Source organism: Micropterus dolomieu, linkage group LG02, assembly GCF_021292245.1.
Source record: "Micropterus dolomieu isolate WLL.071019.BEF.003 ecotype Adirondacks linkage group LG02, ASM2129224v1, whole genome shotgun sequence".
Lineage (NCBI taxonomy): Eukaryota > Metazoa > Chordata > Actinopteri > Centrarchiformes > Centrarchidae > Micropterus > Micropterus dolomieu.
The window spans coordinates 8852387-8879905 of record NC_060151.1 but is presented as its reverse complement, the minus strand read 5'-3'; the positions used below and the strand labels follow the sequence as shown (position 1 = coordinate 8879905).

The following is a 27519-nucleotide window of genomic DNA, read 5'->3' as shown; positions in this document are numbered from 1 at the left end:
GTTATTGTTGTATACATCTCCTGATACTGAAATACTATTTGTAAACTGAGCATTACTGATACTCACCCTGCAAGTTAGTTGTTGTTTTCTGTCACTTGGTTGTAATGTGTATTCCTTGTGTACCACCACTTCACTTCTCAAAATCCCACTTGCACTGTCCTGGGCAAAGGTCCCACATCCTCACATTCATGTGGTCTGTGATCCTTTATTTTATTCTTCCTCTCTTTTTAGTTTCTTCTTCATCACTTATTCATTCTGTTGTCCCTGTTGTTTCTCTCTTTTAATCCGTTGTTGTCCTCCGCTGCCTCCTTTGCTGACTATAATCCTGTCTGTGTGCGCTCTCCTGTGCATACTCATGCACCCTGGGCTAAAAATGCTGTGTCAATCTCCCCTCTGCAGAGCATAGGTTTGGGAGGGAGGGAGGGAGAGAGGGTTGGATGGAGGAGGAGAGGAGAAAAATAAGAGAAATGGAGTAAAGAAAGGCAAAGAGACAACAGGAGTGGAGTTAAGACTACTGTGGGGCTGCCACTTTTTCATGTGCTCTCTAAGCATGTGTAGGTGTTGAATAATGCCTGATGTGCTCATGTAAGCCTGTGAGAACTCATTTGAGTCATGATTTTGTAGGCTAACTCTCTTCGAGGAACAACAGAGATGATACTGTAATAGGTGGGAGATGAAGAATATATGGGGGCTTGGAAATCAAGTGGTTGAGCTGCCATCATAGTTTAAAAATGTGCATCACCACAGTGATTACAATAAGATGGGATTGTTACTGTAAATTGGCCTGTAGACATAATCCCTTTACATTTACTCCCTCACAGCTGTGGATTTTTTCCAACCCCTTATCGCTGGTGCTGCAGTTAGCTGACTGTCAGTGCATGTTAGCCACTCAGCACAGTCAAAACACCATAACCCCGCTCATCTGTTAACACATGTTAAATGCCACATCCACACAGGGTTACCAAGGGAAGAGAAATGCCAGTTTGAAGGTTTCAAGCAGCGCAGTTTTTCTATCCTGCATCATTCTTTGCTGAATTGCACTTTAACTTGAAGTACTGTGATGTTGCAGTGGGCTACCTCTCACATATTGTTCTTGTTCCATTGGAAGGTCATTCTTTGGTTATCCTTTGACTGCACAGTGTCAGGCTCATGTGACCCAGGGCTGAGCAGAACTTGTGGATGGTGAGCAGCTTGTGTTGTTGATTTTTAAACTGTAGTGATAAGACCTGTGTGAGACATGTTAAGCATATGAGACTTTTATACGCTGTAAGCACATTGTATTACGAGTATTATGCTGAAGTACCTTTAAGCCCACCTCTTGGTTTCAGCTGATCCAGTTCATTCAGTAAAATGGTGGAGAATGGCTCAGCCTGTATAGGCTACAGCTGCATTTGCTGTTGGTTTAATGATTGTTGAACATTTTATACCTTTTAGTGAGGGAAGTGTGTTAGGGGAGAAGGAGAGAGAAGGAGAGAGAGAGAGATTAGTTTTATTACCACTTAATTGAATGGTCATGATTGCATTAATTCTTGTTATGTTAAATTCAAATGTGATTTTGCTGTAAACCACTTTGGCAACATTGTTTAACTTAAACATTCATGCCATTAAAGTACATTGAACTGAACTGAACTGAGAGACAGAGAGACAGAGCAACAAAGGTAACCAGTCAGGCGCCTTCCGGGGGCCACCTGGGCATATGTTTCTCATGCACATTCAGGGCTGCTGTGTAAGGGAAGCTAAGTGCTGAGGGTCACTGGCAATTGGCAATTCTGCAGTAAAAGACTATGATCCAATAGTCTTTAATGTCACAACACCAGTGGTAAATGTAAGCAAATAAAAGTGAACAAGTTTAATCTGTAAATTTTTTATGTATAAATGTGGTGGAGTTAACATCAAAACGGTCCCTTCTAAAATACAGTGGAGTTAAAGTCTCCAAAAAGGGAGTGAATGTACTTTCCAACTCTGTTCATTTCAAACTTCATACAATTCTTGACAATTCTCAGCATAACTTTGTGTGCTCCTGCGGCCATTCTGCTGCTAATGATGATTGGCACAGTGGATTATATATCTATTATATGAGCTATGAAGTGAGCTAACCAGTTTCTATGGAAACCGCACCGCTCCCCTCCTGCCCTCGCCCACAGCTCCCCTTTAACCCCCTCATCGCACCCTCCCTCTCCCTTCTAAATTATAGAGCAAGGGGGTACCTCTTTTGAAAATCTCTTCCTCTGAATAGGGATGTGGGTGTGCATCTGCTCATATGACAAATGCAGAGAGGAGGAACGAGGGGGCGGATGGAGACACAGCGCTGTAAGTAGTGGCAACAGTGAGGTAAACAGAAAACACAAACTTAGAGGACAGACAGAGGGAGCTTCTTGGGGTAAAATGTACACATGAAATAACACTTGAAAAGGTCTGTGTAAGTTGTGATGTGAACAATGACATGACAAGAACTATTCAAGGGTCAATTAACCATGACGAGGATGTGTGAGTAGTAATAGGAAATTATAGTGTCTAATTCAGTGCAGTTTTAGTGATACACACGGACAAACACATAAAGACAGAGAATAAAGCCAGACCACCACTGAAGGGACAGCACATCAGGTCACACCACCAAAAGAGATCTAAACATAAATGGTGAGTGCATTACAAATCAGCCAATGTAAACAGTAGACCCAGGATACAGAGATGAGGTGATGTTATTGACTGTTGATTGACCAAATGATTGCTTGAATTATTAAATGTCTTAAAGTTGGAAATAAATTGGAAATTCTATGTTAGGATTTTTTCTTTATCCTGACTTTCAAACATGGGCTTGTAAGAGACCGTTTCTGGTCTAAATCTGGTAATAATTTTGCTTGTAACCATAGCGTACGCACCAGAAAATGCTTCTCTGGTGCTGCATCCTGCAACCCAAAATGGAGAAAAATGAACTCTGTAAGTTAATCACAGCCTTCACCAGATATAGTGTCGGGCTCACAGCTGAGGGGAGCCTTTGTCACAGAGCGTTGGTTGGTTTCGAACAGAGTCAGACACTAAACGACTGGGTACCATTACAGTAAAAAAGATGGGCTGTGTATGGTGGAAAAGGAACAGACAGACTGATCACACAGTCCAGCATCTGAGGAGGCGATGACCAGGATGACCAGGTCGACCAGACTGTGTGATTGTATAAATAGCCACTAATCAGGTTTGGGTGTCAGATTAGTTTCCATAACCTTTTGCTGAGCACATGCTCATTAGGCTACGGGAGCCTATGTATGGGTCAGCTCCGTCCTGTCCTCTACAGTACAAATGTCTGGAATAAATCACCCATAGGAGACTAATAAAGCATAATTGTCTCTTTCTTCATGTTCTTGCTTGCCTCTTCCTCATTTATTTATAACTCATATATGAACACTTCCTCATGAGTTATACTCAACTTGAAACAACCTAGGGGTGTATAAAGAAGCTGTGTACTATTTGCTGGTGTGCGGTGCCCCCTCACTTCTGCACCACCACAGATGCACTCGAAGTAGGCTGAAACCATTTCCTCTCGGGTTCCCTGTGCTGATTTCACTGCATCAGACATGAGAGTAGGATGTGTGTGATGCCCAAATTCAGCTGCAATTTGTGGACTTAGAGGGAGGACGAAGGAGGAGGTGGAGACGGTGGGATTTGATAGGAAGGGAAACATAGTGATGAGAAATAGTGGGCAAGTGGTTTTAGGTTTTGACAGTGATTCAGGCAGCAGGATTAGGGGGAAAGGGATGCAGGTGTAGCGGAAGTATCTGAGAACTGTGAAAACTGTGAAGAAGGGTGGAGAGTATTTTAAAACACTGAAAAGCATGTGTACAATGCTACAAAACATGTGACATTGTATGCCTGTATGTCTGTGGCATTTACCTAAAGAGATAATATTCCATTGCATTCAACAAAAAAACGTTTGTGCTCCTTCTAAAAACCTTTGTTGCATCTCTCTCTTCCTTGTTTCCTGTCATCTTTCCACTATTGCTATGTGATAATGGAAAATTTGTCCCCCAACATGACAATACATTTGACTAATTTTAGACCAACTGAATAACTAAAGAAATGATTCAGTATTTCTCCCACACAAAGGCTTTGGAACAGTATTTAGACCTTAATGGTGGGAAATAAAATGGTAAAGCTTCATTTTACTGGCTTGTGATTTCCTTATGACCTAGCAAGTATGGTGACCAACAGTGATTTGTTGTTGGAAAATAAAAACAAAGTTTTGAGTTGAGTAAAAAATGTAGCCCGTTTCAGTTTATTTTTATTATTATTATTTTTTTTTTTTTTTGAAAAGAATGGTGTTCTAACTCCTTATTGCTTGCAGCTTGTCGCCATCTGTTGTTATTACAGGGGCTGTACTTCTTAAGGATGGTCCACTGTATAGCTGTGCTGTAGCCCGTTCTCATATTTGCATGAAGCTGGCCAGAAACAGTCAAGCAACACATGAAAATATTAGCAGATAAAACTATAAGGTAAGGTAAATCTTTTTATCCCTGACGGGCAATTTGTTGCACATGTAACCCTGATTAACTGGAAAGTGAATTAGAAGTGGTAATATTGCTTTAGGATTTTATTTCCACAAGGGGGCGCCCTTAGCGCATATGTAGAACAATTCCCCATGTTTTCTGAGAGAGGAAGGAAACAGGGTACAGAAAAAAACAGCGTGAGATCTTTTTATATACAGTCTTTGCGTGAGATGAGAGGAGAGCAGATGAACCACGGTAGAAAAGTCGAGAGCGAGAAAAGTACTATTAAGCCAATTTATTGTGCTGAGATTAACATACTTTGAGTTAGCCAATTTCTTTAAGTCACTGCATTCTTCTACAAGTCCTGGGAGGATCGTTTTTGTTGTTTTGAAGATTCTGCGGTTGGTTTTCTGTGACTTCGATTTTAAAGAGAGAAACACATGCATGCAAGCACGAGCCAGACAGACTACAGCAGGACAACGTGGAGCAGGACGTCCAGTCTCCCATCGTCCATCCTGTTCTGTCATCCAGATTTGATTCATCCATTGGATTCTCTTTCACGTGGATCTCAGATAAGCAAAACAAAATAAAAGAGGCCTCTAACATTTAAAGAAAAAAATCAAACTACCCGGGTAGATGTGGACAGTGAAATGTTTTTTTTTCTTGAATTGAACTGAACTAAACGGGGATTTTGCATTTTTTGTCTTTTATTTTGGGAGGGGATTTTGTGATCTCATTGGAATGTGTACGATATACAGTTAAACTGAGAGACTAGGGTGTCTTATTGTGTTCCTTTATGTCTGTGAAATAAATGCCGGCCATTATTATTTTCTAAGAAAAGTCTTTGGGCATTTACTTCCAATTCCTCCTTTCCGTGCCAAGTGAGAGTAGGCCTATTCTATCAGCTATCATTCATGCCTAAACTGTTACACACAGTCAGCAGTACAATCAGCACAGTAAACAACACATAAACCATTCACACACAAAATACATAGAAATTAATCAATACTGTTCAGAAGGCTAATAGTAGCTGGGACAAAATAGTTTTTAAATGTAGGCTACTGGTTCTGCACCTTGGTAGGTCACGACCAGATGGGAACAAGCTGAACTCATTGAACAAGGGGTCAGCGAGTTACAAACTAAACTTCACTTTACAACCTGTTGTAATGACAATTAAACCCACCTACCTAAGCCTACCTTGTTTGACTGGACATTCTTTCTGGTTCTGACTTTCTGTATTTGGGAGAGGTCAGTCAGACATTAAATAACGTTGTATGAATTTAATCAGGAATGGGTCATCTTTATACATTATATTGGTAAGGTTAACAATAAAATGTATAACCCAGCTCCCATCAAAAGACCGCTTTTTGAACACTGTCAATTAGGCTAGAGGAATCAGTAGAACATTTCTTCACCATCAAAAGTTCTCTCGAGAACGAGAAACATTAAGGTGGGAACTCAGAAAGCTTGGACTGAAAGATTTGATTCTAAAAAATATATTTGACCTCGGGCTAGGGAAGCTATTCCATTATTTCAAAGAAACTGGGTTAATCAATAGAATTTAGTGAGCAGTGGTTTTTTGTTTGTTTATTTTTTTAAGGGATAGAGAATGCTGGTCCACACTAACACACAGTAGGTGATGTTAATGCACCTTAACGCTTGTTGCCACCCGCCATAAAAGGTAATAAAGAGGACCTGGCACGTCGCACATATTTGTTGTTGATTGTTGATCTTTGTTGTTGTATATTTTTATGTTGTCAGTTTTTATATTTATATGTACACAATATTCTCTTCCATTGCGTTACTTCTGCACAGCACAGACCCAGAATAATGCACATGTATAGATCTGCAATGTTGTTCTTATTTTCTACATTTATTTATGTTGACTGAGCTCTCATTTCAGCCTCTCTCTTAAACAAGCAGTAAAGCCCACTGTGTTCTGATTGGCCGAGATCCTGAAGCAGGATGATTATGCGGCTCAGCAGTACAGACAGTTCTAAGCGTTGCCAGTTGTTACTGAATTACATAAGACAGAAAATATAAGAAGCCTAATAAGTCTCCTTTAATGTGTGTGTGTGTGTGTGTGTGTGTGTGTGTGTTATGCATACATGTGTACTGTGTGACAGAGAGACAGGTGGACAATGAGACTGAGACGGACTGTGAGACCGAGACACAGGTGGACTATAAGACTGTGAGACTGTGAGAGGGACTGTGAGACAGAGAGAGAGGTGGACTATATAAGACTGTGAGATTTGTCTATTTTTTGTTTGGATAAAGTTGAAAAAAGTGACCACTTTGGCGAGTTAAAAAACTGGTACCTTCTGCTCTGGTCAAGAAAATTTGAGGAGAACTTGCAATGGCAGCCAATGGAGAATTTTCTGTCACTCTTGTCCTTTGGAAGGACACAGAGACAAATCTATAACTCTGAGGGATTTAAAAAGCCCATGTGAGGAACCAATATTAAATTTACTACGTTTCTGTTTTATTATTATTAAATTATGCACGAAGAGTTAAAATTGTGGTCAAGCCAGCGAGTTAAAGAGAAAAATCTAAGAAGATTTTCCATTGTAGTAATGATGTCACCCACTCTAACTCACGCAATACACACCCATTATAAACTCAGAAAAGAGCTCAAAAAAGCATAAAACTTCGACAGCGACCGTGAACAAACCATAAAACATATCAAAAAGCTGAATCCATCATTAATAGATTAACTTCTTGTGACCAGTTTACAGTGTAAATCAAGTCTGCAGCTGATCTGGTGAGCTTTCAAAGTGGAGTAGGTTTGAGGAGAATTTCGACAGTCTCTCCATTCACTTACAATGAGAGAATTTTCCTGGAAAACCTTGAATAATTTGAAAAGTATTCAAGGTATTAATGACAAAAGTAATAGCACCCCATTCCTCATTGAGCCTGACAACTTGGAGTTTGAACGGAGTTTCTAGTCAAAAGCTGTGGGACTAGTTAGCGCAGGAAAAAACGTGACGGAAGAATCATAATAAAGGTTAGCAACAACATAGGGAATGCTGCCCAATAAAGCTCCTTCTGATTCTGATTCTGATTTTGACGACTAATTTGAGTTTTATTTTGAAGAACCGGAACCGGATACCGTTGTTTGACCGAGGAGAGCTTGACGCTGGTCGTTGCTGTCGGAGCCGTCAGCCACGTCACCTCCTCGGAAGCAACTTTCTTGTCAGACCACTGCAGACACAGCTAGCTTTGTAAGTGGACTCGTATCTTTGGAGTTTAAATAACGAGCCGGACAGAGTCCACTGTGCAGCTGTTGGCTTCTTTTAGAGCCTTGTAACTCGTCTTTGCACTCTGAGGGCGTGTTTGCTTTTTGTGGCTGAACAACACTGCCCTGTCTCTTGAGGACGTGTAACATTAAAGGCCCGTGAGGACTTGTATTAAAGTTTTGTATCTAAAGCGGAACATAGACAACATGAATATCTTTCGTCTGGCGGGTGACGTGTCACATCTGGTGGCTATCATCATCCTGCTGCTGAAGATATGGAAGTCCAAATCCTGTGCTGGTAGGCTGACACTAACACTGACACCACTTTAAGTTTAGCAATATGCATGCAGTCCTACGGTGTAAATACACAGATGCGATCGTTTTGTAGATATCAGTCGAGTGATTTGTGGAGGCTATTTGCATTATGCTGAGTAGTTCTACATGAGTGGAAGCGACGTGGCAATGTAAAGCAAACAACTGCCTGCTTCACCTATCATACAGCAGCCTACAGCTTTAAAGCAAAAGTTGCAAAAAAAAGTCAGCAGCTCTCTTCCTTTGCTGTTAAATTATAACAATGGGGGAAACACAAGATTTTCTTCTCACCATATCTGTGAGCAGCCCTGGACCTAGAAAGTGGCCAGTCTTCTGCTGGGGTCTGCTGCTTTAGACCAGACAGTGATTCACCTGGTTTTATTATTTTGCTTCTCTCCTCTGTAGGCATCTCTGGGAAGTCCCAGATGCTGTTTGCAATGGTCTTCACCACCAGGTACCTTGACTTGTTCACGGTCTTCATTTCTCCTTACAACACGGTCATGAAGGTAAGAGTGTAGGGATCACACACACAGTATCACACGTGGCTGTGACACTCGTGCAACACAAGCATCAGCTCACACAGCTCAGATCCAGGCTCACACACACATATGCAGTAGCTATGCAAAACAAACACTGACCATTTTAATTACTAACAGTGTTTTCATGGATTTTCATGGCCAATGATCAATATTCCTCTCTGCTCTCAGGTGGTGTTCTTGTCCCTGTCCTATGCTACCGTGTACCTGATCTACATGCGCTTCAGGAATACGTACGACTCTGAGAATGACACTTTCCGCGTGGAGTTCCTGTTGGTGCCAGTCATCGGGCTGTCCTTCCTGGAAAACTATTCGTTCACCCCACTGGAGGTAAACGCACCCTTTCTTCAATACATTCACAGCTGTGGAAAAGCCTTGGATCATAAGATCACTCACGGCTGTTAAACATGCAGCTTGAGGAATTTATGGTCAGTCTAAGTTCAGCTTTTATTAATGTTTCATATATAGGCCACCACAAACAATTCACCTCTCTTCATTTGTGCTTTTAACACCTCGTTTTAAAGGTTCAACTTCAGCATAACTCATGTGTCTGCCTCCCACTGATTCCATCCAGATCATGTGGACCTTCTCCATCTTCCTGGAGGCGGTGGCCATAATGCCACAGCTCTTCATGATCACCAAGACCGGCGAGGCAGAGTCCATCACCACCCACTACCTGTTCTTCCTTGGCCTCTACCGAGCCCTCTACATAGCCAACTGGGTGTGGCGTTACCACACCGAGGGCTTCTTCGACCAGATCGCTGTGGTGTCCGGCGTCGTGCAGACCATCTTCTACTGCGATTTCTTCTACCTTTACGTCACCAGGGGTGAGTAAAGAGATTTGCAAAAAACATTTGGCTGTGGAGACTTGTTTTTTTAGCTCAGTGGGAGAAGCCCATGTCAGATTTTGTATTTGTTTACATAAAGTCTTCTTCTTGGCATTGTTATTATGTTAATGTCCTAATCTGCAATTCACAGGTATTTAGAATTTTTCTTGAGTAATCCACAAATCATCTCATTTATGAAACAAACAAAAGGAACAATGAGAATTGCTTATTATGATTTACAAGAACACAAATGTTTGTCTTTAGTAGCCAAAAACAGCCAAATTAACATTTTCTGTTATAAAACAGAGGAATTGCTGCCAAATCTAAATTTAGTGTATGTTACCATGCAAAATGTTAATATTTTTCTTTGATAAATGACGAAGACAGTTAGCTGTTGGTAATGAAATCTGCAGTACAACTGACTTGAGTTATTTTACAGATAACTAAGCTGTGTGCTGTGGATAATATAATTCAAGGATTCAAAGGCTTTATTGTCATACACAGAAATGCATTAATGCAATGAAATTCTTAGTTCGCTTTGTCTTTACCTGGTGCCATCAGTTATTCTATGTAAATACCAGTAACCAAATTTAATCCATACAAATACAGTTTTTAACTAAAATAAATGTAATTGTAATGTTCTGTAAAGCGGATCGTCTGCCTGTGTATAGTTTTTCATCATGGTTTTCCAGTTGAGGATGACAGCAGTTAAAGCGAAGAGTATGATTGCAAGGCTATGTGACTAGGAGAAGTGTTTGGTGTTCTCTCTTCTCACGTTCTTCCATTTGCTCTCCCTCTTCTTCCTCTGCCTGTCTGCAGTGCTTCGAGGAAGAGGAAAGATGACCCTGCCGATGCCGGTTTAAAACAGACGTCTGTGCCGTTCAGCCGCCCATCAGTGCCTGCTACAGTTCAGCATCTGAACACAGTCCTTGCCCTTCAACCTTACGTGTATTTAGCAATGGGACTAATGGTCTGAGATCAGTCTGTTGACCAAAACGAGTGCACCTCCAGAAAAGTGGTTTTCTATCCGATCGGTTTACTTTGTGTGTGTGAGTCTGTATGTTTTGCGTGTGTATGTATATGTGTGCTTGGGATTTTTATTTTTCTTCATAAGATGCGAAATGTGACACTGGAAATGTGTCCCTGATGTGCACGCGGAACTTAGATTCCAGCAAGTGAGTAACACTATGTAAATGATGTATTTGTCTTTTTATTTTCCATTGTAGGTTCTGAGACAGGCTTTGGCTCTGGAGACTGTTATTGTACGTAGCTTCAGTTTCCACACAGTGCAGATACAGACTCACTGTTTTCCTGTGTTCCTATCCAATCACCTACTTGGGTTTGACAATATCAATCTTGCCTGTTGATTCACAGTAATATTCAGTAAATTTGTACTTCCACAAAATGTCTTCCTCTTTGGGTCTGTAATGTTAGACACTCCTTGAATATTTTACTGTATTATGTTTAAACATTTCTATCCTTATCGCCAAGCATGTTATGTTTTTGTATTTCCTCTTAAGCGCTTTGTCATTTATATTTCAATGTATTCCTTCACGGGAGAGAAAAGGGCTCAACATTTTTTGCCAGGCCTAAAATGAAAACAAAGATGGAACAGATATCTGCTGCAGTTTGTAGTTTCCTTGACTCAGCTGTCTTGTTGTGTCAGGGATAAAAATTGGGGAAATGGCATCAGAGCATGCTGAATTTCTATAAAAGGCGTTTTTTGACACTTAGTTTTGGTCAGTGAGTTGTTGTGAGTTGAATTGCACACCGTTTTTATGACATTTATTATAACGTGAATTCTCTCAAATCAAAGGTGTGGCTATGTTCTTTTGTTACCAATCCAGATGGACTGCAACACACCAGGATGTTTACCTTTCTGTAGGGAGGACAAATACATACACACATACATACATACATACATTCTTATTTAACAGTATGATCTGAAAGTGCTGGTGCGTTGTGCTGATGTTAAACAGACTGATAACATTAGATGTATGATTGACAGTGAAAACAAAGCTACGTGACTGCTGACCACAGACGCCACAATGTCCCTGTTTCCTGGAAACACCTCATTAAATATGGTCATAGTCATCAGTGCAGGAAGGTTTTTCTGTGTTTATATAACACCTTGCTTCCCTCTCTCACAGCCCCTCCCACTGCTTTTGCAGCAGAACTGATGGACAGAGGCGATGCAGCCAGAGCTGCCGCCTTCTCCATCACCTTCACCTTCTTCACAGCTTTCCCTTTTCCTTTGTCTTTCCCCATGATCCCTGCCCCCTCTGCTGCACCTTTTCCCAGCGCCGTCACCAGCTCGCACCAGAAAAGCCTCTCCGCCCTTTTCCTGGCCTCTTCTTCCTCCCTCCTCCTCTCCACCTCTGGTCCCGGCTCCTGTTTGTCTTCAGCCTCCTTCTGAAGGGACTCCACTTTGTGTCCTCTTTCTCCCAGAATCCTCTCTTGTGCCCTTCTGATGGCCCTCTCAGCCTCCTTGAACATCTCACTGCTATAGCAACTGCCTCCATTGGTCGCCACAATGTTGTCTACCTTCTTCAGAAGCTGTCTGACCTGTTGTGAGCACTCCGTTGTCTTGAGCTGTTCACTATTATCAAAGACTTGGTACCCCCCATGGCAGCTGTTGACAAATTCCGACAGCTCATTGTTCTCTTCCAGGAAGTCCTCAATGTGTTTGCCCTGCAGCTGGTCTCCCCAGGTAAACAACGCCATGGTAAACCTGGCAGCTCCAGGTCCAAACATGGCCTTGATCCACTCTAAAGCATCCTTCTCCTCGTGGGTGAATCTGCCAGGCTGCAGGGTCACCAAGAAGGCGTGGGGTCCCGGAGAGGACAGGACAACACACTGTCCCACCTCTGCCATGACCTCCTCAGGGGACAGGTGTGTGTGGAAGAAACCTGGAGTGTCAATCACAGAGATGCTCCGCCCGTCTACTGTCCAAGTCTGTCTGTTACACTGTGTGGTGACAGAACAGGGGGAGACCTTGACACAGAAGGCGGATTTGCCCAGGATGGTGTTGCCGGAGGAGCTTCTGCCTGTTCCTGTCCTCCCCAACAGAACAATCCTCACGGGTTCGTCAGCTTCTGCTGTAGGGGGTGAGGCGTCAAAAACTGTGGCAAAATTACAGTTATATTACATAATATTATAACTGTATCATTAACACAAGTATAAGTAGCATCTAGCATATTTAAAATAGATATTCCAAAAATACTACATCATTTTCTAGGGAACATTTAAAATCATATTTTGGCAAATTTATGTATTGTGCACTATGCTGTTTGATTTTATATAGCATGTATGATATATTAAGGGATAGTAGGCTACAGTCACCAATCACCAACTTGCCGTGAGAACAATAATCGACATACCTTTATGTGACGCAGCATTTTCAGATGATGACATCCTAACAGAGAAGCTACAATCTGCCTTTGTCCTGACGGTTTTTTCGGTGACCTAAAATACAGGAGACGGGTGTTGCCCTTGCGACTGAGATGTCCTCGTCTTTGTATTTGTGATTTTATTACCAGCAAACCGCAGAGAGCATCATTGCAGCTGCCTGCAGTCCGTGGAAGAGCAGAGAAGTGCTCCACACTGCCACCGCGACACTCCTGACATTATAACGCCGAAGTGAAGTTATCATGCAGTGAAGACCACCACACCAGGCGTCTGTTATTAAAGCGGCTCTTTACTAAAATAATGACCACCAATACTGTTGTTTTTGTTCCGTGGTTAGTATTGATAATCACACAGATAACGAGTTCAACATTAGATTTAGTGTTGTAGTTCCGCACTGAGACCACTTGAGGGCAGTTCTACACAGTATCTGGTCAAGACCATAGACTGTAGGCTAAATATAATATTTTGACTGAAAACCACAGAAATAAACCATTTAAACGAGCCAGCGGTGTTTCAAATTTTCTGCCCAACGTTATAAGGGATTGGACAGGACATCCAAAGAGCATTTAGTATTTACAAAGGGTGGAACCATGGTAGTGACAGTGGTTACACCCTTGGTCTGGAGGTTGAACAGGAGGTTGTTCCATCAGAATACAACTTATCACCATTTTAACATTGCAAACCATTGAGGCATACTTATCAGTGGCGCTAATATTAATTAGTAATGGGAAAATTGCAATTGTGACAGTTATTGTCAGAGTAAATTGATAATGTTCTGCTTTGATCACCTAATCAGTGACTATTTGATGTTGGACAGAGTTGGCACTAAGTTAATTAGAAATTTAATATATCACACTTTGTAATAACATTTGTGTGATAAAGGTGGACAAAGTACATCAACTCTGATTAGCATACTAATTGGTAACACAGCAGGGAGAAACTCTCAAAAGATTGTTTAACTACATTGTTTTGTTAAAGCTTATATTCTCCCCCATGTTTCCGCTTATAAGACAGAGATGTGACATTTTATTTATCTCCAGTGAAACTGCTGTGTGTGTATAATTCATTACGTGTATTTGTCATATTATAACAGGGTTGAGATGTAATTTGTAGTTCCCTTTATGCTACAAAGCAAACAATATATTCAAAAATTAGAGGATTTTATACAGAAATAAACTATTTTGCATGGTACAGTCCTGATGATGAATTTGAGTTTAAGAGTCTTACAGCCTGGGGGAAGAAGCTGCTCTGGAGTCAAGTGGGGCGACCGCAGATACTTCTATATCTCTTGCCAGATGGTGGATGTCTTGTTGATGTTGAACAGTGAAATTACACTGAAGTATGATGGATTAACATGGCGTTTTAAAAGTACCAATAAGAATGGGTAATGTGTGTGGTGAGAGGATGTCAATCAGGCACAGTCTGTACATGCCCACACACAGTCATGAGAAGAGGTCTACTTAGGTCACACAAGTTAACACCTAGTGAAGTGTACTATGGGTGTGCAGGGCCTTTATTGACTGACATTGATTTGTTCCTCACTTTACACAAGAAGTAGAGAAATGTAGGAAGTGCAAACCACCTCAAAAATGAAACATGAAATACTAAAGCACTATGTGAAAGCCTCACAGGCAGTATTTAATGGGATTTTTTAACAACATTAGTTTGGGCACTTTAAACTCACTTACCAGTTTAATACACAATGACCTATGGCAATGCAAAATGTAATCCAAAGTTATTATTTTTAAAACCCCAGTGAAAATAACCATATTTTGACTTTTGTTGAAAGGCACTGAGCTGCAAGGAAAAGCTTTTCCAAACTATTTTCTTCTCTTCAACTGTATTCTATTCTTGTATTTTTAGTCTGCTAAGAGTACATAACTTAATTTAGCAGGTCTTTTGTAAAGAAACTACAGCAAAGAGGTTCAACTAGGAAAACCACCTAACTCTGCCACTCGTCACACACACCTGAAATGTCTCTGTGGTAATTCCTTTAAGGCCAAACTTTTCATCCATTTGGCACAATACCCTTTCTCTCTTTCTCTGCAGCTCAGTCTCTGGTTGACTGACCGGATGCTATGCAGGAGGTGGATAAGATACAGTAAATACAGATGAAAATGCTAAATCTACTCCAAAGCAAAGCTCACATGTTTCTTTACGCATTGATTTATTTTTTTTTACTGTGCATGCACAGTTTCCATTAGAGTTTCCGGATACCAGAATTGACAGAACTGGAAACTGGTAGGACCTGTAGCGGTTAATGTATAATCAACAGGATTATACATGTTGCTACTGTGTACTTGTTATGGAAGGCCATAAAGTGCACACAGGTAAATCAAAGAGAACAACAACTATTCAATAACACATACATTATTTCATAGACTGCAAAGCAAACTCTGCCATGTTACTGAATCGTATGCTTAGTTTGTTTACTACCTCCAAAAGGCAGCAGTGTTGCTTTGTGCTGTAGTGAGTGATGGATATTCAAGTCATAAAAATTACTAGCTTAATTTTTCCACACAAGAAGCTCTGATGAACGGAACATTAGAAAAGATAAACTAAAAAGAAATGTGCAAACAAGATAAATCATGTCTTTTTTTTCATTTCCCACATCCACCATTAGATCAGCTGTAACGATGTGTTAAATAAAGTTGTCTAGATGTCACTTGAATTTTCCTCTACAACAGGTAATATTACCTGTGCAGGTGGCCACTGGTTGACAGTCAGAATCATGAAAATTTTAATATCCAAGCCTGTTAGAAACTTGAATTTTCTCACAGTTGGTCAACCATGTGCAGCCTACTGATTGGTTTTTAACTGATACAAGTTCAAAGCAGGCTGGTACTTGGGTCGATATCAGGATGAGCTATTAGAGGGTCTGTCCCACTCCACATGGTTTCTCGCTGGAAAGCATGCTCCCTTGCTGGAAACCTGCTCAGACTGTGAATCCTTTGGAGGAAAATCCCAGCTCAAAACGGACATGTCACCATCTGTGGCAGGAGACGCAGACATGTCTTGTCTTTGTAACACAGTAGTCTCACAAAGTGTCTCTCTCACATTGCTGCTGCTGTTATAGTGCACGCTGGCCTGTGACAGACACCCGGCTCCATTCATCAAGTTTGAATTCTCTAAGTCTAAGGCGATGTTGTTTTCACCAATCCCCAGTCCAAAGTTCTCTAGCATTTCCATCACTGATGGTGTGGACAGGCCACTGGAGGTATCCTCCTCAATAAGACTCAGCGTGGGCAAGATGTCCACTAACTCTGCCATCTCCATTGGCTGGATTACCTCAGTGATGCTGGAAGGAAAGTCCTGTTCCCCACTGTAGGCCTCCTGAGCGTCCAAAACTGTATACCCAATTTCCAACTGTGCAACAGCAGCAGGTTCCAGTCCAGAGTCGATTAAAACACTTGCACATCCTGATTCTGACTGCCCAGCGCTTGTCAAGTCAACAGCTGATTGCGCACCAATGTCTACTGGGTATCCACCCTTCACCACGCCCTCCGTTAACACCAGTGCAGGCTCTTCAGGAACAGCCATGATTCCTGCAGGAGCGGCAATCTCAGCGGTGACAACATTTGGGGGAGTCTCGCTGACTAAACACTCTGAAAGGTGAATGGGAAGACAAAAAGAAGTTAATCCTCAAATTATAGCAGCATTCAAACTGAAGCAATTTACAGTCACACTGAACTAAGATGGTGAACATGAGAAACATTATACCTGCTAAACATCAACATGTCATTTTGAGCGTATTAGCACACTTGTGTTACCATTTAGCTGAAAGCACAGCTGTGCCAAAGTAGTGTCTTATTATTACAACAGTCTTATCTCAAGTGGGAAATTGTATACTATGTCTTTCATGCATTGTTTTATATTTAATATACAGTATCTCCCTATGGTCCAGCCTGTCACACTTAATATCTATTGAAAATGAAAGTTATAATTTAAAAATTTTTATGTGTACAAAATAAATCTAAAATGTCTTATTTAACTACGATGTTAACCTTGATCCGTGCTTGTCTGCACCCAGATAATCACTGTACCTGTAATGGTTCTCTGTGCTTGTATCCGATGGGGCCACGTCAGTCTGGCAGTCAAACTCTCCTCTTCCTCACCATCAGGACGTGCAGGTGGGTCTCCTCCCATCACCAGGCCTAGAGGCACCGCCCCCACCCACTGCTTAGACCGAACGCACTGTAGACAGTCCATAATCCAGCGGGCATCCCTCCACACCACATCCAGACGCTAAGAAACAGGAAAATAATGTCATAATGTCTGCAACAAATGTCCAACTGGTGACTGGTCTTCAAGTGAAATACTCAAAATATAAAATTTCCAGGCTGCTACACACTGAATCCAAGTAAAAACCTTTATTTCTTATTCATTTCCCTTATCCCCAGAATAATTATAAAATAAGAGATGTTTAAAAAGAAAAGCAGAATAAAAGAGAATATTTTAGTCTCAAGACATCTAACATGTGGATTTTGCAACAGCAGCAGGGTCTGAGGTGGACCAGTATGTCGTACTGTCCTGTACTGTATGTTCACAAGTTCTTCTTTCAAGTATTCATCTGCTTTTATGATCTCACCTGGGAAAGCTCAGTGATGTGGTTCAAGCGCTCTCGGGCTTCCTGCATCTCCCTGGTGTCCAGCGCCTCCCGCAGAGCCTGCTGGGCCAGATGAGTGTCCAGCTCTAGCCTCACCCAGGCCTGGCAGTACTGGGACAGGAAGTCCCGCTCATATGTCCAGAAGTGAACTGGTGATGAACCACAGTTCAGAGGAAAGACAAATCGCTACATCAAAGCTGATAGAAGAAGCCTTGGAACTCATTAGCACACTATAGCATACCTTTAGCGTGGGAACTTTCAAGAACGGTCAAAAGGAAAGATGGATTTAAATTAGAGCCAATACAAATCCTAACGTGTGGATGAAAAGTAGGATCAAAGGCTAATTAGATAAGGAACAACAATAAAAGTGTCTCAATTTTCCAAAGTGTGCTTTACACACAACCAAACAGGCAATGGTTGAATTGCATTTCATGGGTTATTTTTGGGGTTATTTAAAATTCTTTCGTTTAGTACCTATGAAGATGAGACACATTTAGTGATCTTTTCATGTAAGGCATATGAAATCACTGTTGTCACTTTGTACTTATGTGGTGATTCTGTTTTTCAAAACTTCAAAGGGACACCATGCTGTTCTCAGTAAGTACCCTGCCAGGTATTTCATCTTAACCTCAAGGTCCACTATACTCAGACGAATCAAATTTGTTGTTTGTTTTTTTTACACTTGCTGCCAGTGGCATAGCTTGGCTCCCGTTTTTGTGGGCTCTCTCTCTCTCTCAGCACTGCTTGAAAAACAGTGCAACTACATCTCGTATCTATGTTGCCTGTGCAACGTTAGTTCTCCACCTACCCAGCTCAAAGATCTGCAGGGGCATGGTGAGCCCAGGCTCCTTGGTCCCCACCACAGGCCAGTAGCTGGAGCTAAAGTCCTCACTGGGAGGCAGCAGCAGCAGCATGGACAGCTTGTCTCCAAACTGCAGCAGCTCCCGGGTGTACACACCATACTGATACGCCTGTCACAGACACAAAAATATGTCCAAATGTTCTGAAAATCTGTTGTGGGCTACATGTCAAACTGAATTTCATTATGCCTGCAATCCAGTGTCATGATAAAATAGTATAAACACAGACAAACTAAACCAACTCAGAATAATATTCTCCTTTCTAAACAAATCAAAACATAACTGCTCACTAAGGAGAATTTCAAGATGGCTTTTTAAAACAAGTTTTACCCTGTAGAGGGGGATGTTGAGCTTTGTCAGAAGATGTGTGACTGCTGCTCTCAGAGACCTGATGAACTCCACCAGCCCGCTGCTCTCCATGATGCTCTCATCCTCGCCGCTCAACAGGTTCTGAACACTGCCATTGGTTGTGGTGTAAACATGACTCTGAAGCCATGCCCACTCCTCTCTGTCACACAACGATGATGCAGTTAACAAAACGCTGCTAGAAAAGTCATAATGATAAAGATCTTTAGACAATAAGGGTAAAAAAAACATCTAAGGATCATATATGTAGCTTTGCATGTTGTGATCCATTAACTTCTAATTGCATCGACCATTTTCCAAAGCATAACTTGCGTTTTTGGATTGATTTAAGCTGAACATAAGGTCCACTGCCTTGTTGGTGAAGGCTTGTGGGGAAAGTCCACCATCCAAAATTTTTTCTAATGCCATGAACTACCACATTTGTCATCATTTTTAAAGCATAGAGGGTTTTCTTGAACACCTGAAAGCATACAACTAGTGTGGTATGGTATGATTTCTAAAATACTCAGCAACAACAAGGAATCATTGGTTTTCCAGCTACAATATGGACAATGGCCCTTTGGTCCTTGAACAAATCAGCAAAGTTTGTGATGGGCCTGGCACAGTATATCCCATATTCAAACTGTGTTACCTGGAAACGTGGGCGTTGTGTCGGATCCGTGTGTGGCAGAGTAGATTGGGCAGCCTCAGGGGTGCCAGGACCCTGATCTGTTCTACCGAGCTGCACAGTTTCAGGATTCCCACGTACAGACCCGGCTGGGCCCACTGAATGCTGTTCCTGTGGAAAGATAGTTTCTCCTGGAGAACAGAGAGAAGCAGGCAAGGGATTTTAAATGATGTTAATAGGATACAATGTTTAGATGCCTTTTATTTGCCGTGTCTCATTTTGTTTTTAATTAGCTAATTTGGTTTTGGCTTACAAAATTAATTCCATTGCATTTTTCAGGGTTATTTGAGTTGCACAGGAGAGAAAAACATGGCTCAATAATAAAGTCAATAATGAAGTCAATATACTAAATCACTGTACACTCAGTGCTCAACATGTTCTGTTGCACGTAGCTGCCGCTCGTTGTGTCCGTGATAATTTCTTTCTGTGTCTCTCTTTTATACAAACACAAACTCAGGTTCACCTTGAGTTGCTCATAGAGCAGGTCCATGGCAGTGGGCTCCGGCAGCAGAGGAGTTCTGCTGCGGTTCTTTTCCAGGCGGGTTAGGGGCATCCAGTGGAACGGAGGTTCAGGAGGGCTAGGAGCAGTGCAGACAAGCCAGGGTAAGAATAAAACGCAACCACATTGTGTCACCAATGAAAAACAGCTAGATTAATTAAATCAAATTAGTATAACGCAAACAACCGACCAACAGACACGCTGGATATCCTGAAAACATCAAGTTGTATTTGCGATAACTCAGCCTGATTAGGTTATTATCTCCCCCTGGGCAAGAGAGATTCTGATTTGGTTGACCGATAAACATTCAATCTGGTAGATTTTGAAAAGGTTCGTTTCATTAAAAATGTTTAGGACATGACTGTGAGCAGCTGAATGGTGAGTTGGAGACTGTCCTTCAAACAGAAGACACATGAAAGACTCTTTTGATGCTGTGTGCTTTTTGTGCGACAAAGAAGACATGGGGATTAAGAGAATGTTATAAAATACTCTCTCACCTGGGAGGGTTTGGGAACTCCTTCAGAGTCACCAGTAAGACATTGCCCTGCCGGTCTTTCAGAGGTTCATAGTACACCTGGCCCAGGTCCACTGTTGCCAAGGAAGACTGAAGGCAGGGAAAGGCAGAGAGGTAAAACAGAAACACAAGGATGAATAAATACAAGGCTATTAGGGATTAATGCAGTGAATCACAAGTTCTAGGGGTACAGGCAGGTAGCTTGAGATTGGGAAATGAGGCACATGTAAGAAGAGTAGGAGTGAGAAGAGATATTTAGGAGGTAATTAAAATAGCAATTAACCCATTTTGAAGCTTCTTATCATGCAGAGTAAGCTGCTTAACGTCCTACCTGCAACTGGGAAACAGCTCTTAAAATGTTGTGCCTGTTCTGAAGGAGGGAGGAGGGGGATGAGTGAGCAGAGGAAAGGGCCTGCTGGAGCCAGGGCACTTGTTGCCATGCACAGGACAACTAGAAGGGGGAAAAAATTACATTCAATTTTAAACTGAAATTCACACAGAATAATTACATTTGTTGAATCAACAAAGAGAACAATGGAAGACTTGTGTGTTTTATTATGAAAAAAAAAACCAATTCACTGACTATACATATATTTCAAATGGATTTACAAGTTACCAAAAGCGTTTATTGCAGTATATGTTGAATAAACGTATACATGTGTGCTTCTGACAGCTCACCTTGGCAAACCAAGAAAAGTCGTGGGCGATGGAGGTGGGGCAGCACTGGATCTCCACGAGTGGGATTTGATCTTCAGCTGTAACCAGGATGTTTTCCTTGTGGTAGAACACAGTAGCCAGGTACGTGCCCCTAATGATGTCAATATAAGATTAACAGAAAATGCATAATCTATGCAGCAACCACCTTTTTAAAGCACTGCTGTGGTTTCTATTCGTGAAATTACACCATTTCCTATCTAGGAGTGGCCCTTTTTATACACTGCTAGCTACTGTGGTGAGTGTGATCCACTGAACGTTTGTGGCAGCAAGAAACTTTGATCAGTCCCATGCCACATGCCTCAGTTCAATGATTTCAAACTTCACCCTGTTCAAAAGACCTCTTCTCTAATCTTGAGGCTGCAGCAGCTTTAATGTGACTACGATTCTTTTTCACTAACCGTAACAGATAAGAGTTTGGACTTGTACTTTGTAGTCTACACTGCTGTAAATGCATCTCATTTAATCCGTTACTCCCCATACCCTCAAGGCACAATGGGACAGGTAAAACAGATGATGCACTACCTCTGTAGGAGACGAACAAACTTGGTGGCGGACTGGAACAGTTGTTTGATGCCTCGAGACATAGACAGACGCTTGCTGGGACTCTGAGGCTTTGAGTTCTCTGTGGAGCAGAGGAGAGGAGGATCAGAAAGGATGAGAATCACTTGCTGTTATACTGCAGAGGAGAGTTTGTGTTTTTAAGTTAACGATGAAGTAACCACCAAATGTACAGTGCAAAAGAGCAAAAGTGGAAAATTGTGACTTTGCTTTATTGTATCTAATGGCAAATATGAATGTATTAGGACATCCAAATTGACAAACAAGGTTAATATGTATTTGTTTTCTTTTCATTGTGACTTAAACACTGTGACAGAAAAATTTGCGGTACTGTGGTGATAAATAAATACAGGTACACTCATATATGCTTGCTTCACAGCCACTGAAAACGTTATATATCCCCGGTGTCACCTATGCAGTATCCTCTGTAATGTGGTTCTCTGGCATCTTCCAGTAGTTTCCTAACAAGGCCCTCATGGTTTCTGAACTGTGACTTCACACCGATGCACTCTCTCCAACCTGCACAGGAAGAAAGAGAGAAACAAGTCTTTGCCTCCATTTTTATGCAATTATGGAAAAATCATTCAAGACATCAAGAACTCATTTGCAGGCGAGTCCTGAGTGCTGCTTTTTCCTATCTTGGTGATTAGGAGGCAAGAGCGATTGCATGAGAGACCATCTGTGTGCTCTGACTCTGAACTTTTCGATGCTGATTCATTCTGAACGGCTGGAACTCCTTTTAAAAAGTTAGAAATGAAGGTAATGAAGTGAAATTGTGTTACCTAAATGACACTGCAACATGATGAATATTATTAATGTCACTACTAATTATGATTTTTTTTTGCCTTTACATTGCATTTCAAGCACATATAGGTCTGGGCAATAAATCAATAATGATAATTATCGCAATATAATTTTCCTCAATAACAGTTCAAGTTCAATATATCGTCACTAAAGAGTTTGATTTAATTCATTTGAATCATGCACATTACAACATTAGCACTTAATTTTTCTATTAAGATATTTATTTGTTGAGGAAAAAATATTTTACTTAACTGTTTTGAATGTTCTTCCTCAGATTTGTTAAGTGATCCACTGTTTGGCAAGTTTTTGTCGTGATAAAATGTTATCGCCCAGCCCTAAGTACATAGTGTGGCAATTTTTGCATTACTGCACTGAATAGAGCAAAAAGTGGAAAGTAACAGCAAATAATGCAGCAAGAAAGAGAGAGAGGGATGGAATACAAGCAAGAGTATGAGCTGAATTCAAACCTAAAGCAGCCCAGGTACAAGGCCCATTGACTCATAGTGACATCTTTAATTCTCCACGTTTTAATAATTCATTAATCTACCCGACCATGAGTGGGTTCCACTTCTTTCACATCAAACTCAATGTCAGCCAAGAAGTTACTCAGGGACAGAGAGAAACAGAATGGAGCCCTTTGAAAGTAGTTATGTCCACATTCATCAAAGTTTGCAGTTCAGTATACTCACTGGAGGGGGCAGCGCTGACTGGAGTAGAGCACTGAGGCGGGCCCCAGCCTTTCACATTGTAGGCACTCACTCTCACAAAGTAATGGACTCCCTGCATTTGGAGAAGCACCAGACTGCCAAATTATCACCATGCATTAACCTTACAAATCATCCAATCCTGGCCAAAGAAATCACATACCACTCTCATTATTAATTCATCTGGTTAAGTAAGGCATTTGAGTGGGATAAGTGTTCTCTTCTTAGTGGTTCAGCACAATACATAACGATTGGGGAGCAATAAATACCGTCTGTATGTAGGTCTAGAGCTAATGTGTGTGTGTCGTATGTTTGCGCATGATTGCATGTCCCCAAACTATTTAACTATGTGTGTGTTTGGAGTGAGAATCTGTGGATGTCCTGATGGGCGCTTGCCTGTGTGTGTGTGTCTGTATATGGTTACATGAGTGCAAGAAGGTACTGCCTGACTTACTGATGTGAGTCCCTTGATACTATGAGATGGGTTCTTGGTCTCTGTAACTTGGGCTGAGGCAAGGATGCGTTTGAAGCTGGATGAGGTGCTCCATTCCACTGTGAACACAAAACAATCTCACTGACAGATTATCCTCTGGCTTTACTCAAAGCCCCCATAGGGGAGAAGTGAGAGTTTGAGTGTTTACACTTTCAAGAACTTGTTGTACCTGGGCTTAATCTACCCTTGGCTACAAAGTATGACATTTATGCAGTGGTAAAACTAAGTAGCAAAAATAGAGAGACCAAACTAGATCCATAAATATAAGCCTGTCAGCCCAAATCATGTGAAAAATGTTGATTATATTATTCCATTATTTATCCATCATGTCTCTGTCCATGTTTTGATCATGCCTCATATTTTATTAATTTCCTTCCATCTATAATACTGTATATCATCTGTGCATCTTGTTTTCACCACCTACCTCTGTAGCAGGTGATGAGCCCCATGGTGTCACCCTCTGGCTCTTTGATTGCCACGAACAGAGAGGATGCGCTGGTCACCAGTATAGACACATGACTGGGAGGCCCAGGTAGCTCTGATTGGAGACAGACCAATGTTCAAAATAAGCACTTATTTCTGAGAGTAAATTATACTGAACAATGACTACAACAAGTATTGTACTATATATATATATATATATATATATATATATATATATATATATATATATATATATATATATATATGTCTTCTCAAGATGTTGTCTTATTGAAATTTACTTTGTTTAATATATATTTTCTCATTTTTGATTATAAGCATGATAAGCAACTCTCAATAGAACACAGATTAATAAGTTTGTTTTGAATTTTGACCTCCTTATCTTGGCCCTAAAACCAGAGTTGCTAGTAAAATTTATAGATTCTCTCCTTGGAGACACTGACTCTCCACCAGCTCTGTGGGAGTTGTTCTGTAGCTGATCCTGCACTCTGACCTGCTTGCATATGAATAGAGCCAGTGAAGTGTTTCCCCAGAGGAAATCAGCAGATGACCACAATATTACTATTAAAGTAACACTAACCTCATCACTAACCAAGTTAAAGATGAATTTCTGCGTGATCAAATGTAATTGTGACCCAAGCAATGACCCGGAGTAAATACATTAAGGCATAAGCCTCAGACAAAAAGACATTCATATTTTACATTTGAAGCACTTAGCTGACACTCTTGTTCAGAGAGATTTTCAACAAGAGTAAGCTTAATTTCACTGCACTGAGAAGAAAAGCTGGTGCCTTATTGCCCTTAAAATAACGCTTTTCACATATAACAGTCAGGGAAGAGAGCTGGAAGTGTTTGTAAGAGAAATGAAATGAGAACTAAGGAGAGACATTTATACAGAGCAATTAAAGTAAGTACACTATCATATATAATTCTAAAGAAAACATGATAGTTTGAACTGATGGGGAGCCAGGAGGAGGTAGACGTAAGCAGGTTGGTGCAGGGGAAAGAAGGCTAAGAGGCACGATACAGCAGAACATAGGTTGCACCAAAGCTTTGGAGGTATTCCGGGAGTGGATTTCTGCTCATATATCAACCAGCACCTTGGCTTTGAATTTGATACAAGCAGCCACTGGCAGCCAGTGGAGGGAGCGTAGGGCATGGGAGTATTTGGAAAGGTTGATGACAAGGCAGTCTGTTGAATTTTGGATGAGTTGAAAAAGGCTGGAGGGAGACTTTCAAGAGGCCAGCTAGGAGTAACAAGAGTCCAGACAGGAAATCAGTAAAACTTGAGTTGGGCTGAATACCTGATCACTGTGGTCTGGTTAGCAGAGTTGAAGGGGTTTTGTAGAGGAGTGTCGGGAAAAAAGTAGCTCTGACTTGTTGAGATTGAGTTTGTAGAAGACAAAAGCACGAATACCAGTATTTCTAGCAAGTGAGGACTGAAATGACACAAGCATGTGACCTAGTTTGTGTCTCTCAACTTGTGGAAATGCCATAACTTGACCCCAGGCCACTGACCTGTCTTTTGGAAGTTCTCTCTCATCCGGCAGTACAGTTGCAGCCTGAGGCTCCAGAGGCGGGTATGTCTCTGGACGTCAGCCTGTGCCTGAGGCCCTGCCCCGGCCTTCACCAATACCTCTTTCTTCTTCTCCTCCACTCGATTACCCGCCAGTGCCACCAGAGCATCCAGCTTAAGTGCCCACTCTTCTGGTCGGCACACTAAGAGGAAATACAGTTGAGAAAGATGGAGAGAGCAAAAGGAAGGACAGATTCTCAAGACGATTTGCATTTAATTTAAAGCCGAGCCTTACAAGAGCAATTTAAAACCATCCACTGCAGACAGAATTGCTATATTACTTATGATATTTTAAAGACTTACAAACAGGGTTATGTTTGGCTCCCGCCTTTGTCAACACATGGAGCAGAGGGGAATTGTGGGTAAGGGCAGCCACGTCCAGGGGGACCAGGCCCTGTTCGCTCACTCTGTTCACCCCCTTCTCCCCCTCTCTCTCCCAATCCTTCTCTTTTTTCTCTCCTCTCTCCCACATCGTTCCCCCTCCTCCTCCACATTTGGTGTGGTCTCTGGAAAGCAAGCTTTGTACAGCCAAAGTGTCCTCATTTTCCACAGCTTCCCAGAGGGTCTTGTACTAATGGGGAGTAGGGGAGTGGGTGCGGGGCCAATAGGGGGTGGGCGGGTGAGGGAGAAAGACAGAAGTAGAGATTTCATACCGAAGGAGAGATTTATTTCATGAGGTAAAGGGAAGGGAGTTGCTGTACAAAGAAAGAGGCAGTGGGTGAGACAGTAATACAGGACACATAAATCAAATCATAAATCAGACCAGGAGTCTCGACTGGGATAATGCGTTCATAGTGACACAGAGTCAGCTTGTAATGTCAAAATAAGATCTCATAATTTAAAAATGAAACCCAGAGGACAGCAAAGCATTTCAGCCAAAATGACTTATATCTTATATATCTTACAGCATCTGCAGACTTGCTGAGGTGTTTGGGGGCGTCCATTTCCCTGGCAACACATGACTCTCCACCCCTCAGTCTGACGGACAGGTTTCTATAGATGCGTTTGGGCGAGACAGGACCCATTGAGCGCCGTCGCTGGGGTGGGTTCCTCATAGATACAGACATGGCAGGTGACAAGAAGAGAGGAGAAGAAGGAGGATAGGAGAGGTCAAGATAAGAAGAAAAACAGAGGAGGAGATGGAGAACGGGAAGACAGAGGATGGCTGAGGAGAATGAAGAAAAAGTGAGCGGTGTAACAGATTGGTTAGTTTGTGGAAAGAAAGATTAGGACCCCCAACCTAAGAGCCATAGAGAGGGAAGACAGGATGAGAAAAGTGCCATTTGAAACTGGGGAAAAAATGAGAACTAAAGGAGAGTATGAGGTGAAAATTAATGAGAAACCTAGAGGAGTGTTTGGGGAATGATGTGAGAAATAAAAGGCAGGGGGGGGGGGGCGGGGAGAGAGACAGGATAAATGGTCAGGCTCACACAGATTCTTCTACAGTAAAGGCAATTTTCTGCCGAGGGTGAGTATAGGCTTAGCCGAGTAGTGCTGTTGTGGGGGTGGATAAATGGGTAAAAGTTGCCTGTACACAGTGGATGAAAAATGCCTTGAAGCATTTATTTTCTGCCTCTTACTATTCCCGCTTTTGTTCTTCTTTTACCCACTATTACGTGATACAGGTTTTATTCTCTCTGAATGGCATCTCTCAGTGCAAAAAGCAACCGACCCATTCTAATTAACTAAAGAAAAGCTCATATAGAGGTGCCAAAATTCTTTCCCTATAATAAATATGAATCTCCTCATATCATCAGCTTGAAGATACAAATCTATCACCACCACTACAGTAATGATGGTTCATTATCAATTCCATTCCCTTTTCATCATTACAATCAACCACTTTTGTGCCTGGAAATCTGTCCTACAATTTTCTCCCCCAACACTTTTCAACACAGCAAAACACAGCCTGGCAGAG

At 41.6% G+C, this 27519-nt stretch overlaps 3 protein-coding genes across 5 annotated transcripts; 1 reads left to right on the top strand and 2 right to left on the bottom strand.

Moving 5' to 3' along the window:
- The first annotated feature begins 7594 nt into the window (after positions 1-7594).
- On the top strand, positions 7595-11121 carry kdelr3 (KDEL endoplasmic reticulum protein retention receptor 3). The gene is made up of 5 exons (XM_046042491.1): positions 7595-8011; positions 8431-8531; positions 8733-8891; positions 9136-9388; positions 10208-11121. Exons 1-5 carry the CDS (start codon positions 7921-7923, stop codon positions 10249-10251), a joined length of 648 nt encoding a protein of 215 aa, XP_045898447.1. The 5' UTR covers positions 7595-7920; the 3' UTR covers positions 10252-11121.
- A 45-nt stretch (positions 11122-11166) lies between these two features.
- Positions 11167-13152, bottom strand: LOC123966287 (GTPase IMAP family member 9-like). Of its 3 annotated transcripts, none has more exons than XM_046042474.1 (2): positions 12769-13152; positions 11167-12510 (listed from the first exon to the last, which is right to left on the bottom strand). In XM_046042474.1, exons 1-2 carry the CDS (start codon positions 12800-12802, stop codon positions 11483-11485), a joined length of 1062 nt encoding a protein of 353 aa, XP_045898430.1. In that variant the 5' UTR covers positions 12803-13152; the 3' UTR covers positions 11167-11482. The 3 variants fall into 3 exon arrangements, with proteins under 3 accessions (XP_045898430.1, XP_045898436.1, XP_045898441.1); XM_046042480.1 differs by having other exon boundaries at positions 11167-12486; XM_046042485.1 differs by having other exon boundaries at positions 11167-12483.
- A 1163-nt stretch (positions 13153-14315) lies between these two features.
- LOC123963364 (ankyrin repeat and fibronectin type-III domain-containing protein 1-like) lies at positions 14316-26668 on the bottom strand. The gene is made up of 18 exons (XM_046040177.1): positions 26507-26668; positions 25905-26172; positions 25544-25744; positions 24009-24122; positions 23546-23643; positions 23077-23167; positions 21995-22102; positions 21548-21647; positions 20987-21116; positions 20640-20759; positions 20292-20398; positions 19759-19873; positions 19260-19426; positions 18593-18770; positions 18211-18373; positions 17385-17551; positions 16840-17041; positions 14316-16401 (listed from the first exon to the last, which is right to left on the bottom strand). Exons 1-18 carry the CDS (start codon positions 26666-26668, stop codon positions 15653-15655), a joined length of 3240 nt encoding a protein of 1079 aa, XP_045896133.1. The 3' UTR covers positions 14316-15652.
- Positions 26669-27519: the final 851 nt, after the last annotated feature.

What these genes read in the sequence shown, in the direction of transcription:
- kdelr3 (XM_046042491.1), top strand. Translation starts at nt 7,921, where the DNA reads ATGAATATCTTTCGTCTGGCGGGTGACGTGTCACATCTGGTGGCTATC. An exon ending in GAAGTCCAAATCCTGTGCTG is followed by an intron (nt 8,012 to 8,430) that starts GTAGGCTGACAC and finishes TCTCCTCTGTAG; the next exon opens with GCATCTCTGGGAAGTCCCAG. An exon ending in CTTACAACACGGTCATGAAG is followed by an intron (nt 8,532 to 8,732) that starts GTAAGAGTGTAG and finishes CTCTGCTCTCAG; the next exon opens with GTGGTGTTCTTGTCCCTGTC.
- LOC123966287 (XM_046042474.1), bottom strand. Translation starts at nt 12,802, where the DNA reads ATGTCATCATCTGAAAATGCTGCGTCACATAAAG. An exon ending in AAATGCTGCGTCACATAAAG is followed by an intron (nt 12,511 to 12,768) that starts GTATGTCGATTA and finishes ATTTTGCCACAG; the next exon opens with TTTTTGACGCCTCACCCCCT.
- LOC123963364 (XM_046040177.1), bottom strand. Translation starts at nt 26,668, where the DNA reads ATGTCTGTATCTATGAGGAACCCACCCCAGCGACGGCGCTCAATGGGT. An exon ending in TTACAGAGGATACTGCATAG is followed by an intron (nt 21,648 to 21,994) that starts GTGACACCGGGG and finishes TCTGCTCCACAG; the next exon opens with AGAACTCAAAGCCTCAGAGT. An exon ending in TCAACATCCCCCTCTACAGG is followed by an intron (nt 18,374 to 18,592) that starts GTAAAACTTGTT and finishes TGTCTGTGACAG; the next exon opens with GCGTATCAGTATGGTGTGTA.